At 42.8% G+C, this 18,118-nt stretch overlaps 3 protein-coding genes across 4 annotated transcripts in view; 2 read left to right on the top strand and 1 right to left on the bottom strand.

Annotated features, from left to right (window-relative positions):
• col2a1a (collagen, type II, alpha 1a) overlaps window positions 1-7,384 on the bottom strand; it is a 64,445-nt gene extending 57,061 nt beyond the window's left edge. Inside the window, exons 1-2 of the mRNA XM_079517630.1 lie at window positions 7,316-7,384; window positions 6,661-6,754 (exon numbers count right to left, since the gene is read on the bottom strand). The gene's annotated coding sequence lies outside the window, so the exon portion shown is untranslated. The remainder of the gene's footprint in view (window positions 1-6,660; window positions 6,755-7,315) is intronic.
• The window catches only part of LOC306937603 (glycerol-3-phosphate dehydrogenase [NAD(+)], cytoplasmic), a 359,426-nt gene that overhangs the window by 206,227 nt on the left and 135,081 nt on the right, over window positions 1-18,118 (top strand). The window lies entirely within an intron of this gene.
• gls2a (glutaminase 2a (liver, mitochondrial)) overlaps window positions 7,497-18,118 on the top strand; it is a 37,165-nt gene continuing 26,543 nt past the window's right edge. Inside the window, exons 1-2 of the mRNA XM_079517638.1 lie at window positions 7,497-7,797; window positions 12,813-12,900. Of these exons, the coding sequence (XP_079373764.1) occupies window positions 7,652-7,797; window positions 12,813-12,900 (234 nt within the window). The 5' untranslated portion in view covers window positions 7,497-7,651. The remainder of the gene's footprint in view (window positions 7,798-12,812; window positions 12,901-18,118) is intronic.

Below are 18,118 nucleotides of genomic sequence, written 5' to 3'. Positions count from 1 at the left end.
ACAGTGGTCATGTGCAGTATAGATGCAGTACAGTGGTCTATAGATGCAGCACAGTAGTCTAGATGCAGTACAGTGATATCTAGATGCAGAACAGTGGTCTCATGCAGCTATAGATACAGTACAGTGGTCTATAGATGCAGCACAGTGGTCTAGATACAGTACAGTGGTCTATAGATGCAGCACAGTGGTCTAGATACAGTACAGTGGTCTTGTGCAGTATAGATGCAGCACAGTGGTCTAGATACAGTACAGTGGTCTTGTGCAGTATAGATGCAGCACAGTGGTCTAGATACAGTACAGTGGTCTTGTGCAGTATAGATGCAGCACAGTGGTCTAGATACAGTACAGTGGTCTTGTGCAGTATAGATGCAGCACAGTGGTCTAGATACAGTACAGTGGTCTATAGATGCAGTACAGTGGTCTAGATGCAGTACAGTGGTCTTGTGCAGTATAGATGCAGTACAGTGGTCTTGTGCAGTATAGATGCAGTACAGTGGTCTAGATACAGTACAGTGGTCTTGTGCAGTATAGATGCAGCACAGTGGTCTAGATACAGTACAGTGGTCTTGTGCAGTGTAGATGCAGTACAGTAGTCTAGATGCAGTACAGTGGTCTTGTGCAGTATAGATGCAGTACAGTGGTCTAGATACAGTACAGTGGTCTTGTGCAGTGTAGATGCAGTACAGTAGTCTAGATGCAGTACAGTGGTCTTGTGCAGTATAGATGCAGCACAGTAGTCTAGATACAGTACAGTGGTCTTGTGCAGTGTAGATGCAGTACAGTGGTCTAGATACAGTACAGTGGTCTTGTGCAGTATAGATGCAGCACAGTAGTCTAGATGCAGTACAGTGGTCTTGTGCAGTATAGATGCAGTACAGTGTAATAAATACAGTACAGTGGTCTTGTGCAGTATAGATGCAGTACAGTGGTCTAGATACAGTACAGTGGTCTTGTGCAGTGTAGATGCAGTACAGTGGTCTATAGATGCAGCACAGTAGTCTAGATGCAGTACAGTGGTCTTGTGCAGTGTAGATGCAGTACAGTGGTCTTGTGCAGTGTAGATGCAGTACAGTGGTCTTGTGCAGTATAGATGCAGTACAGTCGTCTTGTGCAGTATAGATGCAGTACAGTGGTCTAGATACAGTACAGTGATATCTAGATGCAGAACAGTGGTCTCATGCAGCTATAGATAAAGTACATTGGTCTCATGCAGCTATAGAAACAGTACAGTGGTCTCATGCAGCTATAGATACAGTAAAGTTGTCTCATTTTTACAATAGGCGGAAATTACACATGTGTACTGCATGTATAAAACTGCATGGTTCTTGCCCAAAACTGCATGCAGCTATAGATAAAGTACATTGCTCTCATGCAGCTATAGAAACAGTACAGTGGTCTCATGCAGCTATAGATACAGGGGTGACTGTGGCTCAGGAGGTAGAGCAGGTCGTCCAATGATCCATGGGTCGGCGGTTCGAATCCCGACTCCTCCTGTCTACATGTCGAAGTGTCCTTGGGCAAGACACTGAACCCCAAATTGCTCCCGATGTGCTGGTTGGTACCTTGCATGGCTTCCGCCGCAATCGGTGTGTGAATGTGTGTGAATGGGTGAATGTAATGCACAATCTATGTAAAGCACCTTGGATAAAGGCGCTATATAAATGCACCATTTACCATTTACCATTTAGTAAAGTTGTCTCATTTTTACAATAGGCGGAAATTACACATGTGTACTGCATGTATAAAACTGCATGGTTCTTGCCCAAAACTGCATGAGATTGGCATAAATGTGGCATGTCTGTACAGGGTTGTAGGTATCCATATAACCCAATTCCATTCACATATATTGAAGTGACAGTTACTGACACCTTTTGGAAAATGGCTATGGCCATTTTTCCCCCGCCAAAATGTAGGCAAATGTGAGAGCAATTCCTACTCTCACCTATGGTCATGAAGTGTGGGTCATGACCGAAAGAATAAGGGTGCGAATACAAGTGGCCGAAATGGGTTTTCTTCGCAGTTGGAGGAAACACATCGACTCACTGGCCTTGGAACGTCTCGGGATCCACCAGGAGGAAGTCACTAATGTTACTCTGGAGAGGGAAGTCTGGAGCACTCTGGTGGAGCTGTTGCCCCCGTGACCCGACTACGGATAAGCGGTTGAAGATGGATGGATGGAAAATGTAGGCATGACAGGGTTGGTCCCAATAGAAACCTGAGATTGTCTGGAATCAAATGGTATCTCTATCTTTGGTCTATCTCTAAATGTGAGGGTGCCACAGCCTCCGAAAGACAATCTCGCCGTTGTTCCAGACAGCAATTCTGCCGGTCTCGTAGGGGTAATAAAAGATTGAAAAAACACACTTCTGGGACGTTTTTTTCTTGGGATCATCAAAATCTGCATTATTAGAGGTCCTATGGATGCCAAAAATCCAAACTAGAAAAATAAAAGAATGGGGGTGCACGTGGACCCCTCCCGGAGCCTCTACTACACCACACAGAGTGCAGTGCCACGGTTGTCCAGAACCACCACAAAAGGCTCTGGTCAGGCTCTGCCAGTGGGCAGAGCCTGACCTGGCCTGGCCTGGCCAGATAATTCTACAGGTGAATTCCCAGCCTCTGCCTCCATAGACATATAAAGGTGGGCGCCTCTTCCAGCTCTCGGGCATGTGTTCTCGGGAAGGGGCAAAGCTTTCACGGGATTCCTTACGAAGCATATAGTGGAAGCATGAGCGGTGCGCCACAGAGCGGATGTTCTGGTCTGACAAGTCCCAGAAAAGACGCGCTGATTGGCCAGTAGTCACTTGAGTGGCTGCGTACATACGTACGTACGCACGCACGCAGAGACGTGGCACATTTATAGTAGGATGTACAACAGTAGTTGACAACCCCAACCATGAAAATGTTTGAGAACCACACTAGCTCTATAAGCTGAGGCATTTCTTCAGAGCCTATTACTGCAGGCAGAATCAAAGCCCACCCTCCCAGACCCAACCGGTGTGTTTCTCTTCCTGTGTGAGACCAGAAAGGGGGTGGGTTGGTTGAGGTGGGGTGGGGTGGGGTTGGGAGGTAAAGTTTGTGCAGGCCCGGGCCGGATGGTGTGGGGCAGGACTGGGAGGAGGGACTGAGGGGGGATTTCTCACAAGATGGAGGCAGAAAGGGGGACAAAGCTGGCATTCATTGAGCCCAGGAATGGAAAACATTTTCTCCTTGAAAACAGAGAAGCTACACCCAGCCGGGGCAGAGCGGAGGTAGCGACTAGAGAGAGGCCATGGGTTATAGCCTGCCCTGCAACCCTTCTGAGAAGACACGTGACCTTTAGAGCAGGGATCTTCAAGGTTTCTTTTCAGGCCAAGGACCCCTTAGCCGAGAGAGAGATGAAGCATGCAGGGACCCACACTACATATTGGATTCATGTTAAATGTGTGTTTTCAGACATTTAAACACTTAAACCCTCAATACTTTGTGAATTTGACCTTTGGCTCGGTGCTTGGTCTGCTCTTCTTTTCCCTGTACATCAAACATCTTCACAGAAAATAGCAGATCTACAAGCTTGTAGATCTGCTATTTCTGGCTAATGTGATAGTAAAATGAATTGCCCAGCTGACATACTGTACTAATGAACCTGACCTTGACCTTGACATGGACCACTTTCAATTTGGCATCATGTCATGGGAGTTTTTGTTTTTCTGTGTATAACCTTTTTTTTTTATCCCACAATTTTGTAACCCATTTTTTCACCCAGTGCCAATTGCCTAAACTGTAATCCTGGGTGCTACACTCAAACTGGGGAGAGCCCCGAACTGAGCTCATGCTTCCTTCAATGCATGAGAAGTGAGCAGGCCGCTTCTTATCACATGACAGGGGGGAGTTTCCACCCAACGCGTGGAAGGAACACGTAATACCAACCAGTTCCTTTCCCCTCCATCAGACGCCCTGGCTGGCCAGGGGGAGGCAGTTTAGAGACCAGGATTACTGCATGTTTTTTGTGAGGGTACCTACGCTGCTAGGGGACACGGGGAGAACATGCAAATTCCACACAGAAAGGCCCTTTCGCCAACCCAAGCGCTGATGACGCGGAGGAGAGAACAGAACACACCCCCAGTGCCCAAAGCGTCCCCGGCAGGAATCGAACCCGGGACCTTGTAGCTGTGAGGCGCTACCGACTGCACCATAGATATTAAAAAATAGATGCCTCATTGGCCGCTGCAGTTCGTTGGAGCGATGTGTGTTGAAGGAGGGGCGGAAGACTTTTACACTGGGGAAGGAAGTACGCCGGAAGTGTGGATTCTGGAAGGCACGTTACGTCACGCTGCCACTCAAGTGATTACTGGCCAATCACAGCGCATCTTTTCCGGGACTTACAGACCCGAACATGCGGTCTGTGACACACGCTCATGCTTCCGCTACTCCAGACTTCGCTCTGGAGTAGCTAAGACCGAACTCTACCTGCACATGATTGGAGTGTCTGCCACTGATCTCTGCGAATGCGGAAAACCACAGACTGTTGAACACATCATCGATGAATGCCCAATCTTCAAGCCACCACATGGAGTCAGCGGCCTAATTGAACTGGACGATGATACCACCTCTTGGCTGATGTCCAAATTGCCTGTGTAGCTCTACACAAACGAACAAACGATGCTTCCGCGGTGCTTCGCAAGGAATCTCGGGAAAGTTTTGCCCTCCCTTGAGCACATAGGCTCCAGAGCCAGAAAGGGCGACTACGTTTATATGGACTGCACCACAGTGCCCCGTATTTTTTGCTATCCTATACTGTATATTAAAATTGCCTAATGGGTGGATGGTGGACGTCATAGAAATAATATGTGAGGCGCACAGCTGTGCCAATCTGCATCAAACCTGGCACAAGCACTGTTCAGGGGTCTGGTGAAAAAGGTACTCACATTCTTTACTTAAGTAAAAGTGTCAATACTGCAATGTAGATATACTATACTTAAAGTACAAAAGTATTGCCATCAAAATGTACTTATAGTACCAAAAGTAAAAGTACTCATAGTGCTGAAGGTCCCATTTCAAGTTCAAAATGTATTAAAAAGATACATTTTGAAAATAGCCAAAATATATTGCTGAATTGGTGAGTGTGTTTTGTAATAATAATAATAATCTACAAAGTAAATTAGTAAAAAAGTTTTCAAATACGTCTGGGCCCCTATGGGGCCAGCCGGGCCACATGAGCTCTTTTTCTCAGATTGGCACAAAACTTGCACTGTGGGGCCAGCCGGGCCACATGAGCTCTTTTTCTCAGATTGGCACAAAACTTGCACTGTTACAATAGTCAAACCAGGGGGCCACAGGGACACTGATGCGCCAACCCACACCGCACACACAAACACTGTTAAACGCGTCTGGCATGAGAATAATCACACCAAATTGCAGTGTAAATGGCATTACATAATACTACCTTTGTATTATGCGCAGATTAAGTGGTTGAACCCACTGTCCCTAATTTTGCTGGGGACCTGCTGGAACCTCCCCAAGGACCCCCGGGGGTCCCCGGACCCCACTTAGAGAACTTCTATATAGGTGGACTTCAATGATGACACCGGCAGGGCTTGAATGGCTACCATCTGTATGTTCAGAAACATGATATGGATGTGGATTGTGAGCCATGCCAGGATAGGTGAGTCGGGGTGCCGACATCCTTGACTATGTCTCCCGAAATAATTTAAATTGCCTTAAAAAGGAAGACCCCACCCCACTCCGACGCTGCAGACACAATTATTAGCAAAGTGCTATACAAGACAGAAATACTGAGAGATTTCTAACGGACAGAGTCAGAGAGAGTGGAAGATTAAGATTAACAAAAAGTTGTTTTGTTAAAAGGTGAAAGCTCTTTAATACTGATAGTAATCATTGCTATAGTGTTCGTTCAGTAACATCTCTCCAGCTCTTTAATATACAGAAAATACATTTTCAGGTGGCTCACCAAATTTACCAGTCAGTATTACCGGCTTCAATTCCAATTTGGTCTGCTCATTTTTTCATTTAATCACTTTCAATTTCACTTGTTTATCCTGTTCTCTCTTTTGATGAAATTGGTACCTCGACCTGAAAACATAGTATTTTCTGTTTACTAAAGAAGCTGGAGAGATGGGGAGACCAATGTTACTTTGTGCAAACACTCTATTTTACTTGAATTTCCTAATCACTTTAGAACAACTTTAGATCCTATTATAGTAAATTTCAAAACTGATTTTTGTGTGGTCCGTAAAATGTCACGTCTCCTTGCATGTAACACCGATACAACTGAACTGATACAATATATGGCTTTCTGAGAGAGGAGAGGCATTATTGTTTGGCAAACAGCAATTGAAATACAAGAAAGGAATCACAGCCTCTTAATGCTAATTTGTACTTTATCACACCCATATTTACCACACAATCAGAGTGTGCTACATATCGTCTATGTTGGGTGGAAACCTCATTTGTCCGAAACTGTCCAAAATTAGCCTTAAATTGGACACTGTCTCTGAAGAATCTGAGTCAACACAACACACAGTACTGTACATGAATAGACAGTGCTGCTGACAGAAAACACCTGAGCAGTTATACGTTCTGGAGTGAGGACGCCCCCTTCTGGACAGGCAGAAAGCACAGTCAGTGGCCTTTTAATAACTGCATGGTGGACTGACTCACCACAAGATGTCGCTGTAGATCAGCTGTAGAGCTAGCAGCAGGTGGCCAAAAGAATATCTTCTGTGCAAACTGCAATATCATCTCCACCGACCCCCTGGATGGGAAAAGCAAATGGTTAAAACACAAAACATGTTTGCTTATATCTATCTTAACACATGCTTACCCACTATAGTAATTATGTTACTGGTGCAATTATAATTTCACCAGTAGCATTAATTATTAGACCTACAGTAGCCTATATTAGCATGCTGATAGCAGCTATTTTTATATAGCTATATTTATTTGAACCACATTAGTAGTGAAGGATTTGTCAATTCAATTGATGGTAAAGATATGACATAAACAATAGCGACCCTCTGTTGTTAACTGCTTACAGTAGCCTATATATAGGCCTAATATTGTATAGCCAACTTGTGGCCTGTGGCTGTTTGGAAACAGCCTACCTACAAGCACATATAGCTTTATAGATGGCACATGTGCTCTTTTTGAACAATATGTAGAGGAGGAGCAATCATTTTAAACTGTGGAAAGGTTTTTGTAAAATATGTTTGGGGACTGTGTTGCAACAGGGATAGGCCTTTGTCACACAAGCTATAGGGTGAATCTGGTTGAAGCTAATTAATGTAATGGGAATCGTAGCAACAATATAACCTACCTGGCCCCGACTGAGTCATCGATGAATAATTGCTTTGTTTTGAATTGTCGGAGAATCGGAGATAGTATCACTATCAGCTATACATACTAACTGTCACAGTATGAACTGTAACTGCCAGCTCCTCCCCTAGAGACGAGCATGACAGGTGCTACACAGTCACTAGACTTACTAGACTATCTTAACGAACGAGTAGGGAGTGGGACGCCAGCTGACATACTCGCTAAGTCCTCGAACAATTAGAAGCTATAGGAGGTTCACTCACTACTGACGTAGTTTCAATTAATTATCGTTATTATATTGCCACAGTGTCGAATTTTACAGTCATACTTTATTAAAATGCACTGTCTAAAAACTTTACGATCGGCCAACGCGGGGATTCGCCAGCTGGTGCAGAACACAGTGAAGTCCAGCGGCCGGACGCAGCAACCTGTTGCATCGCTGCTCTGCCAACACAGAGGCTTACATCAAATGGATGACGACAAGTAGGTTACCTGGAGGCTGGGATACTTCAACTTTTTTCACTTAGGCCTACAGTTTGATATAGTTGCTATCGGGTAGCAACTATATCTACTGTGGAATGCACTTCCCGTTGCAATCAGAACTGCAGCATAGCATCACTCCCAATCTTCTGCCGTAGTCTGAAAACCCACCTTTTCAGACTCCATCATGGCCCATAGCACTAACCCTACCCCCTTAGATAGCACTTTTTAGACTTAGATAGCATTTGAAACAGACTTATAGCATGTCATGTAGACAGCACAATAATTGCATTGTATGTAGTCATAGCACTTCATAGGACATATGTATAGCATAGTATAGCATATATGTATAGTTTATATGTCATTTTATAGATATGTTCTAGTTACGTTCTTAGCTTACGCATGTTTCTTGATTAATGCATTTTATATATGTGATGTATTCCCATACTTTTGTTCTTGCCTAATGTAAATCGCTCTGGATTAAGAGCGTCTGCTAAATGCCTAAATTGTAAATTGGGTATAGAAACCTATATCCATTTAAGTGTTTTGTGTTCTTAATTTCTTCCATAAATTAACCCCCTATTTGATCATAGCCTACTACAGCGACAGCGTACACTCACAGAAAAGTGTCAAAGGCGATCTACAAGCTCGGTGGATATTCTATTTTTGTTGTTAAAAATTAAGCTTTTTTTTATTGTGATGATTTAGAGCAGAGCTATAGGCCTATTCTTCAACATTTTTCAGGCCAAGGAGTGAAATAGTGTTGCATTTAAAATTTGTTTTAAAGCTTCTCCGCAACTTGAAGAGGGCCAAGCATAGAGTTATAAGGTCAGATTTTACGGGGGCCAGTTTTGAATTGCAGCCGTCCGTATAGGTGCCCTTTGAGCGCGGTTTTGAAGGAGTCAAGGGATTCGCATGTCTTAATGACTGTTGGTAGGGCGTTCCACATTTTGGTGGCATAGGAGCGAAAAGAATTTAGTCCCATGTTTGTGCACATGGTTTGTTGCACTCCCTCTGGTGTTGTGGGTGTGGACTTCGTTAACATTAAGGAAGTATCTAGACAGGTACATGGGTATCTTGGTGGTGCATTCGTCGACCCTAAGCCATTCCAGCCTGTCAAAGTGGGCAGGGGTTCGGGGGGTGAGGCCAAGTAGGAGCCTGACCAGTTTGTTTTGGGAAGTCTGGAGCCTTGTTTTAAGGGCCTTTGAGGTGCTGTGGTACCAAGAGGTGCATGCATAGTCAAAGAAACCTTGTACGAGGGCTCCTGTTAGGGTGTTCAAGGTGTTTTTGTTGACCAGTGAGGAGATCCTGTAAAGGAATCTTGTTCTTTGGTTGACTTTTTTGATTACGTTGGTGGCCATTTTATCACCGGAAAGATTAGCCTCCAGGATGGAACCTAGGTAGGTATTTTCATCTTTTCGTGTGATAATATTGTCACCCACTCTAACCAAGAAGCCATCTGCCTTGCTGAGATTACTATTTGATCCAAAGAGAATGGATTCAGTTTTTCCCAGGTGTAAAGATAGTTTGTTATTAGCGAGCCAGGTGCAGATTCTTCTAATTCCAATGTTGTCTGCATGCTCATTTCTTTGTGTCATCACTTGTTTATTGTGTAGGGCAGGCTACTGTATCCTTCTGTGTGAGTTAATCTCTCTCCTGACTGGATGCAATTCTTATCCTGACCCGAAAATGTATATTCTCTTTACTTTACTAAAGAGCTGGATCGACAAGGAGACTCCTGATACTGAACAAACGCTACTATAGCCTACACTTACATAGACTACCTACACACACATGCACGTACACGCACACACGCACAAACACACACACACACACACACACACACACACACACACACACACACACACACACACACACAAACACACACGCGGTACTACCATGGTAGACCTAGTAGAGTAGACTCTTCACTAGGCAGAAAACCACATGTCACCATCATGCAATTTTAAGTTGACGATTGACTGTCTTACAGATAATTACGATTGGCATTGAACATTGGAACACAAAAATCTAAACTACATTTGGGTTAAACTGCACAGGCTGCATCTGACAAATATCTTCAATATTCAAAGGTTTACTGATCATTTTAAGAGATGAAAGTATACATGTGAATGTAGACAATTCGGATAATGATTGTGATTATCTCAAATATTTACGATCAGGTGATTGTGTAACTGTGACAGGGCTACCATCAAGGTGTAAGTAGCCTATATTGAGGATGAGAGTGGTGCATGGTTTGGTGATATTGATATTAGGTGATATTTTCCTAGAAGTTGGGTGAGTGAGAGTTCCTGGTGTTGGGGCGGGGGGTGGAGGGATGACAGTTTTAGGAGGATGGGGTCACCGATCTTGGAGTTCTCTGGCATGAAGGTTGTTGCTTCAATTCTTCCTTTCGGTTCTGGGGGCTTGGGAGAGAGCTAGGGGAAGAGAGAAAGGGGGAGAGGAGGGAAGAGAGATTCACCATGATTGCTCCTGCTTCAATTGATTTATTTTACTGGTTGTTCTGCATTTAAGTTCCTTTCTAATTGTATCCTGATTTATAATGTTGTGTTGTTTTGACTGTATTTATGAATTGTAACCTCGGCTACATTGAAAATGAGGGCTTGCCCTCAACTGTATTTCCGAGAATAAATAAAGGTGATGATGAGAGCTGAGGGTAAAGGGGGGAGACAAATTGGGGTGGGTGTGGTAGAGACTAGAGAGGGATGGGATGCCCTTAAGCGCACAGCCTCGGTTTCGATGGGCGCTGATGGGACGCTTGTTTTACAGCTCCAGCTACTACAGAACGACAACCTACGTACCTCAAACCCTAATTTAACCATAACTGCAAGCACGGAGCAGTACATCCCTCACCAACCTTAATCCGGTCGTTTTAACGGACCCCTCACCAACCTTAATCTGGTCGTTTTAACAGACCCCTCACCAACCTTAATCCGGTCGTTTTAACGGACCCCTCACCAACCTTAATCTGGTCGTTTTAACAGACCCCTCACCAACCTTAATCCGGTCGTTTTAACGGACCCCTCACCAACCTTAATCCGGTCGCCCCATCAGTGACCATCGACCCCAGGCTCTGCATAAAAGGTCATCCCAGAGAGGGATGCTGCAAGCACTTCTCGGTTGTTTGGATTGGCTGATTGACGTGCGTGTTGGATTGATCTGCTACTTTTGATGCTGTTGAATTTGAATCCTGAAAAGTAACAGTTTTGGACATATGAGGTTTCTTTATTGTCAAATAAAACAGATTATGAATTGTTACACAAACATTATGATATGAGATACATTTTTCTTTTATAGAAAACAAAAAAGGGAAAGAAAAAAAAATACAAAGACAAAAAAGAGAAAGAAAACCCTCAACCCTCCCACCCATACTGCTCAGTGACACCGCATACTATAGAATAAAATAGATGTTTTTTTACTTACTACCTATGGACGGCTGCAATTAAAAACTGTCCCCCGTAAAATAGATGTTTTTTCATGGAAAACATCTGAAAAGAAAATGGCTTACAGTCAACCATATCAGTGGTATCCTGTCTATTAATTGTTTCTACTCAAGTAATGGACAAGGGGCAGCCAAACCTTATCAAATTGTCTCTCCCTGTTTCTCAGGAAATACCTTATTCTCTCAAGATGAAGTGTACTAGTCATTTAATTTAGCCAATGCTTAAATGCAGGAGCCTCCTCCTTTTTCCAGTGCGTCAAAATGTGTTATTTTGTAATCAGACCATATGAGAAGAGTTGTTTCTGTGCTCTCGTCAACATAGGCATGGAGTCTGACAAACCCAGAATAATTAGTACAGGATCGGGGTCAATATGAATATTCAAAATATCAGAGAGTGTGGACATATGAGGTTTCGATATACTCCTAGATAGGCCTACTATGTTTTATAATATCCATATGGTACAGACTGCTGCTAGTAGTATAATATAATCTCTTTGAATACTGTATTTTATACCTTGGTTCCACCTAAGTAGCATCACCTCCTCTGAATATTAGATGTTGGTAGCTACTAGTGAGTATCTCGCGAGCAGCTTTAAGCATTAACACATTACTGATTGAAGCTGGGCGCTGACTTTTAGTGCTGACTTATGGCAAATGTACTCTTTTCTTGTACATGTACTCTTTTCTTTTGCATTCCTGGCACCAGCAAACAAATCAATCTACGGTTTAATTAACCATGAGCACTGAGGAACACACCCTTTACATGAGTCCCGAGTGAGGCAAATAAATCAATGAAAGGACATTACTGAGTGCTGGCAAGTTTTCTCCTTTCATTATACTGTTGGGCATGGCACCTAAAGACTCTCAGTGTTGTGGGCATTCAGTTTTCTTTATGGTTTCAATTAGAGATGTCCCGATACTGTATCGGTATCGGAAGAGTATCGGATCGGCCCTTATTTGGTCATATCAGGTCATATCGGTATCTGCAAATATGCCAGTCTAACTACACAGCTAGGGGTAAGGGGTTGACACTATGGCAGGTAAATAAAATGTTGGGGCATGTATGTGGAGTTTGCTTTCAGGTTGCCCAAACTGCAAGTGCACATTTGAGTGAGGAGTCTGCTATAAACACAACACAAGATATATAGCTAGATAGCTATAAACACCCGGTCCCGGTCGGTGGACTTCAAAATAAGATAAAAAAAAAAAAAAAGTATTATTATATATTATTCTCTGGTATCGGTAGTCGGTATCGGTTAACACAGAAATTATGGTATCGGATCGGAAACGAATAAAGTGTATCGGGACATCCCTAGTTTCAATCTTATATACCGGTAGGTCTTCATCTTCATAATTGTTTGGGATCTTTAAACCAGTGTTTGGATGTTTTAACCGTATTCTAATTAACTAAACAACACAATCAGTCTAATTAACTTATATCCAAGTTATGAGATAGCGTTTATGAGAGGTTCACGGTTCGAGCACACACGCATGGCACACACATACACAGACACGCACGCCGTGACTTGACGTTTGTTATTTGTGTTGTGCCTTACAGAAATACGCTGATATGTGGCGTTGAGGACCTGCTCTTCTACACCATCACGGAAGGGAAGGAGATGATCCCTCTGTCCCAGTTCATCACAGTGAGTCACCTCCATGCCATGCCTGGAGCTCTGTAGACACACACTCACTGTACCCAAACACTAGCTTACATAAGTATCATTGCTGTCAGGTGGAAACCTTGTATGTCCAAAAGCATCACTTATTAGGAAATTGGGGGGGAACGGGATCTTTTTGTTTTTCCTTAAATTAAAATGAACGCCATACTTGATCGTACTACTTTTGTGTGACACTGTGTATAGTATGGCAGCCATAGGCCATACATTTATGAAATAGCATAAAAAGTTGAAATATATAATATATATACAAGGTTTCTGCCTAACACATATACACGATATATATACAAAACATACAATGTTCCGCATTGCTGGTTCCTGCTGGTTGGAAGTTTAAACACAAGCACCTAGTGTTGTAGGCATGACACCTCATGGGATCTGTGGCATCACAGCCAGCACTGCACACAGTTGGGTCATTCATGTAACTGCACTAATATAGTGAAGGCAACAGGGCTATTCAACCATTAACTTTTTGCATAAAAGCGTTCACACTAGGAGGCCTTAAAAAAGGCACTGCCCTTTTCATACATCAAAGCACTATGTCACTTTTTTATGAATACAATTAATTATGTCCAATCTGTATGGTAGAGTAGCCTATGTTAATACAATATATTGAGGTGGTTGTATTTCGTCTCCCTGATCCCTAGACACAGGATCTGACAAAGATTTTGACCTGATGGTCAACATTCAATTCATATCCTGAGCAAGCAGGCATGCTCTATTAGCTAAGTTAATGGTAAACATTTCAGCACTACCGGGTTCAAATCTGGGGCAGAAGAGGAGAGTTGTGTGTCTTCGAAGCGTGTTTTATGACACTATCCCATTTCTTTACACAAAAGGTCTATTTATAGACCTGACTACTACCTGAATAGCACCTGCATCCCTCCTCCTCTTCTGCCCAACAAAACACAATATTAACCCATTAAGAGCTGAGGCTGATTCTACAAATGGCTTCTAAACAGATTTCTCAAAATGTCAGTGATTCTCAAACCTTTTCGTGTCAAGGACCCCAAAATGATATGTATTTGGCTGTGGACCCCTATCTCAAAATATTTTATTAATATTAATAAAATACTATTATTTTCAAAGATTTGCGCACATTTTCACGATTTTCAAAAAATAGCAGATCTAAAAGTGTGCTACTGTGTGAGCTTGTATATGTGCTGTTTTTGATTATATTGGTTATGATCTAAAATGACACTGATGCTTTCCCGGTTTTAACGAGTTATTACCTATTATTACCTAATTACATTGCATTCATTCATTCATTCATTCATTCATGAGAGAGTATCATTTCATAAAGACAGGTCTATTAATATACTGCAATGAATAGATAAGTGAGTTGTGGTCCAGCAGTGTGAGACTTCAGGTGACTCAAGGGCAAGCAGTCGTTTCCCAGGGAGCAGAGCTGACAGGTGGGGGAGGAGGTTTATAAAAATAGATATATTTCAGGTATATTTATTATGTACTTATCATGGACCATAGAGTTATACTGAAGTCAGAGAAAAGCCGTTGCAGACAGCGTTACTCCTTCAAAAAAGGTGGTTAGTTCATACTAAAAACAATCTACAAGCTCAACACCATCGTGTTTGGAAATGGAATCCCCATTGATGATGACATTAGTAGGCACTATGTAGGTTTCTAAACTGTCCACCACAGCCCACCAAAGAGATGCACAGGGTGAGTAGACAGACAGGAGCCTATCCTGTTTCTGTAGCGTGAGGCGGCTTGATGTATGTGCCAGGACACCTACTGAACATAGCGCTAGTACTACTATATGTCACAGGGACTTCCTAATCTAACCTTTGATAACAAGCACTTAGCACAGAGGCTTTGGGTCTCGTTTTTATATAGTCTTTGGTATGACCCGACCTCCCGCAGTCTCCGGGCGTACACTCTAACCACACGGCCACTGAAAATGGGTCAAGTTCTCCTGAATAGCAAAATTAGCAGATCACATTGCACGTTCTTCTTGTATTGAATATGTTTGCATACAAACAACACATCACAACAGCAAAAGTAGCAGATCTACTAGCTCGAAACGCACCAATTCGCATCATGTTTTGAGCTTGCAGATCTGCTACTTTTGATGCTTTCGTGTGACGCTGCAGTATGATCAAGTTGGGTTAAATCAGAGCCATCTAATAGAAGAGTTACGATATTGAGGGGGCGGAAACAGAGTGCTCGAGCGCTGTTCATGCAGCCTGAACTGAGACAAGCTGGAGTTGGAAATACATTGTTTTCAACGTGGGCGGCGCAAATAAGAGCTATTTTAAGCATGTGTGCAACATGACAACTGTTAAGTATTGTACAGTAACAACTAAAGTCTCTTTAATGTTTATGTTGTACTATTTGTTTACTACAAAACAATCTAAAATAAAGGGATTTAAGATCATTAAAGCTGGGCTGTTGCCTGAGTCCAATGCATTTCTGCCTACTTCCGGTCCAGGACTTGTCCCAGTTGGTTGTCCCCATGCTCAATAGAAGTCTGTGTAGGAGAGCCGCCATTGGACTGGCCCCATGAAGTGAACGCAGTTTGTGTCTATATCTAAGGCTCTGGGTTAAATTAACCAATTTACAGGGAAAACACCAAAAGAAAAGTTGAAATATGGAAAATAAGAGGTTTCTGCCCGACAGCAACAATATACCCAAAACACGGATGCCAGGGTTTAAGCGTGTTGAATGGGCACGTGTCTTTCTCTCAGCAGCTCGTTCAGCCAAGGCCAACAGAACCCAGTCTAAAGGTTCATTCAGCTACTGTGCCACAGCTGCTTAGCTTAAGCCTTATAGATACAGTAGATAGATTGATACAGATAGATACTGTATTGATCCTGTGGGGGAAATTCAGGCACCAGAGACAGCACAGCAGTAAAAGTTAAGTTGGGGGACACACTTTTAGATCCAAGGTGGTTAGATCCAGAGTTTTTATTTGTATTAATTTTACACATAACATGTCCATCCTGCAACATAACACTCAGATAATACTTTATTTAAACTTTACTTATATAAAGCAAAAAACAAATCCTCAACTCGCACGTACATTAGATGCGAGTCTGGAGGAGTCAAGCAGGCTGGACTGTCCGACTGAGAGACACTTTCCAATTCCTCACATTCCTTCCTCTCTCGCTCACTCCTCCTGCATGTCATGTCATGTTGCATATTAGATGTTGTATTTCTCATAATATGAGCTGTCTGACATGAATTGTAGACCACACCAAACAGCAAAGATCCACCCATTATTTAATTTGTTTCAGTAGCTTTTTATAACTGTTATTCAGAATTATATAATGCACCTCAGTTGGGCGCTGATGACGCGGATGAGAGACCACGCCCACAGCGTCCCCAGCGGGAATCGAACCCAGGACCTTCTAGCTGTGAGGCGACAGCGCTATACCAACATCTTAACCACTAAGCGAAGGGAATTCCATATGGCTCAGGGGAGATATTAGACGTTTTAGGTCATCGGGCTGAGGTTTTCAGCCGCTCTGCTACAACAAGACCCTTGAACACACCCTTGCTTGCAATGTGGTACTGAGGCGGGGCACAGGGGGTCTGCAATCTGCCTGCTGTGCCATAATTAACACCTTTTACATGCACACTCAAATTAACATAGCAGCACAGCAGGGCTATTAAGAGACTGACTGCTGTTTCAACATACTGTGATACTTAACAGACATATATAGGCCTACTGCAGTAAAGTAGTGGTAGAAAGTAACTTGAACTAGAACAACCAGGGGTCCCTGAGGCAGTTCCAGGGGGCCCCTAGCAAAATTAGTTATAGCAGAAAAATCACACGGTCCATGTGAAGTGAGGGGCGCTCTTATCATCTTACAACATCTATTAATCTAACTCTAATATATAAAGTCTAACTCATGTTGCTATGATTAGGTGATGTAATGATGATGTAAAACAAACGGTGTCAAAACAAACATTAAATTCTCTTTATTGTTAATGGCATTTAATGTTTGTGTTAGGGACAAGATGATGTACATTTTCCCTTCATTGTCAATGGTGTTTTTAAAACAAACATTGAACTAAAAACAAACATTACATCTGTATATAGCTCAAAAATCCGTTTTAACACCCTATTTGATCTGACATTTTCAAATATTTTGGGAAAATCTTTGGGAAACATTGTGCAAGAAATCTTCTCTTGTGGGGTCCATGGGGTCCATGGAACAACACCCTCCATTCACATTCACAGCCCATTCATGACACAGGAAGGTCCCATGATTGTATTACACGGTGGTAAATTCACCAATATTGCACATATATTTGTCTGTTTAGACTTTGTTTGAAAACAATGTATCACTGTGATGTTATGAGCACCTTTCTGTCAAACTCAACTCAGTGACAGTCATGCTTTTGTTTGTGTTCAATATAAGTTTGGAAGCATGCACTCATTGTTAATCACTCAACATCCTACCACATCAACCACCTGTTTTCTAAACGGCACATATGCAGGACATGGAGAGATTTATGTGTGCTGACAGACTTGAGCACAACAAATCATCACTGCCACTGAGTTTACAGACAGCCCATAACATCAGTGGCTGTTTTATTTTTTCAAACAAAGTCTTAACAGAGAGGGTAAGAGCATTACGTACAGGTGCAACTTTCTTGAATTTATCCTAAAATATAAGGTTAAAATGATTGTGATGCTATATTAACACATTTTGCTGGGGACCCCCGGTACCCCCACCAAGGAGCCCTTGGCTTCATACGATCAGACAAGACGATGAATGAGCTGTCAAAGAAGCTCGGGTGTTGCAACTTAAATGCAGATAGAATCTAAGTTTCTTGCAGCTAGCAGTGAACTAAAAAGTGAGCACTTCTTGTACCATTCGTGTTGTGTTCTGACATGTCTCAGCGCTATAGGGACTCATGTGGCTCAGATGCCACTGGAGATACTAGTCCCACTCCGGAGTGAATAATGACCATCTTGTGACTCTGGCAACTCAGCTATTTTCATAGGGAGGTGTATATCTAGGCCACAGGTTGTGTGTGTGTGTGTGTGTGTGTGTGTGTGTGTGTGTGTGTGTGTGTGTGTGTGTGTGTGTGTGTGTGTGTGTGTGTGTGTGTGTGTGTGTGTGTGTGTGTGTGTGTGTGTGTGTGTGTGTGTGTGTGTGTGTGTGTGTGTGTGTGTGTGTGTGTGTGTGTGTGTGTGTGTGTGATGATCACCAGT

The sequence above is a fragment of the Electrona antarctica genome, assembly GCF_951216825.1.
Source record: "Electrona antarctica genome assembly, chromosome: 2".
NCBI lineage: Eukaryota > Metazoa > Chordata > Actinopteri > Myctophiformes > Myctophidae > Electrona > Electrona antarctica.
This window is presented reverse-complemented; position numbering and strand designations above follow the sequence as displayed.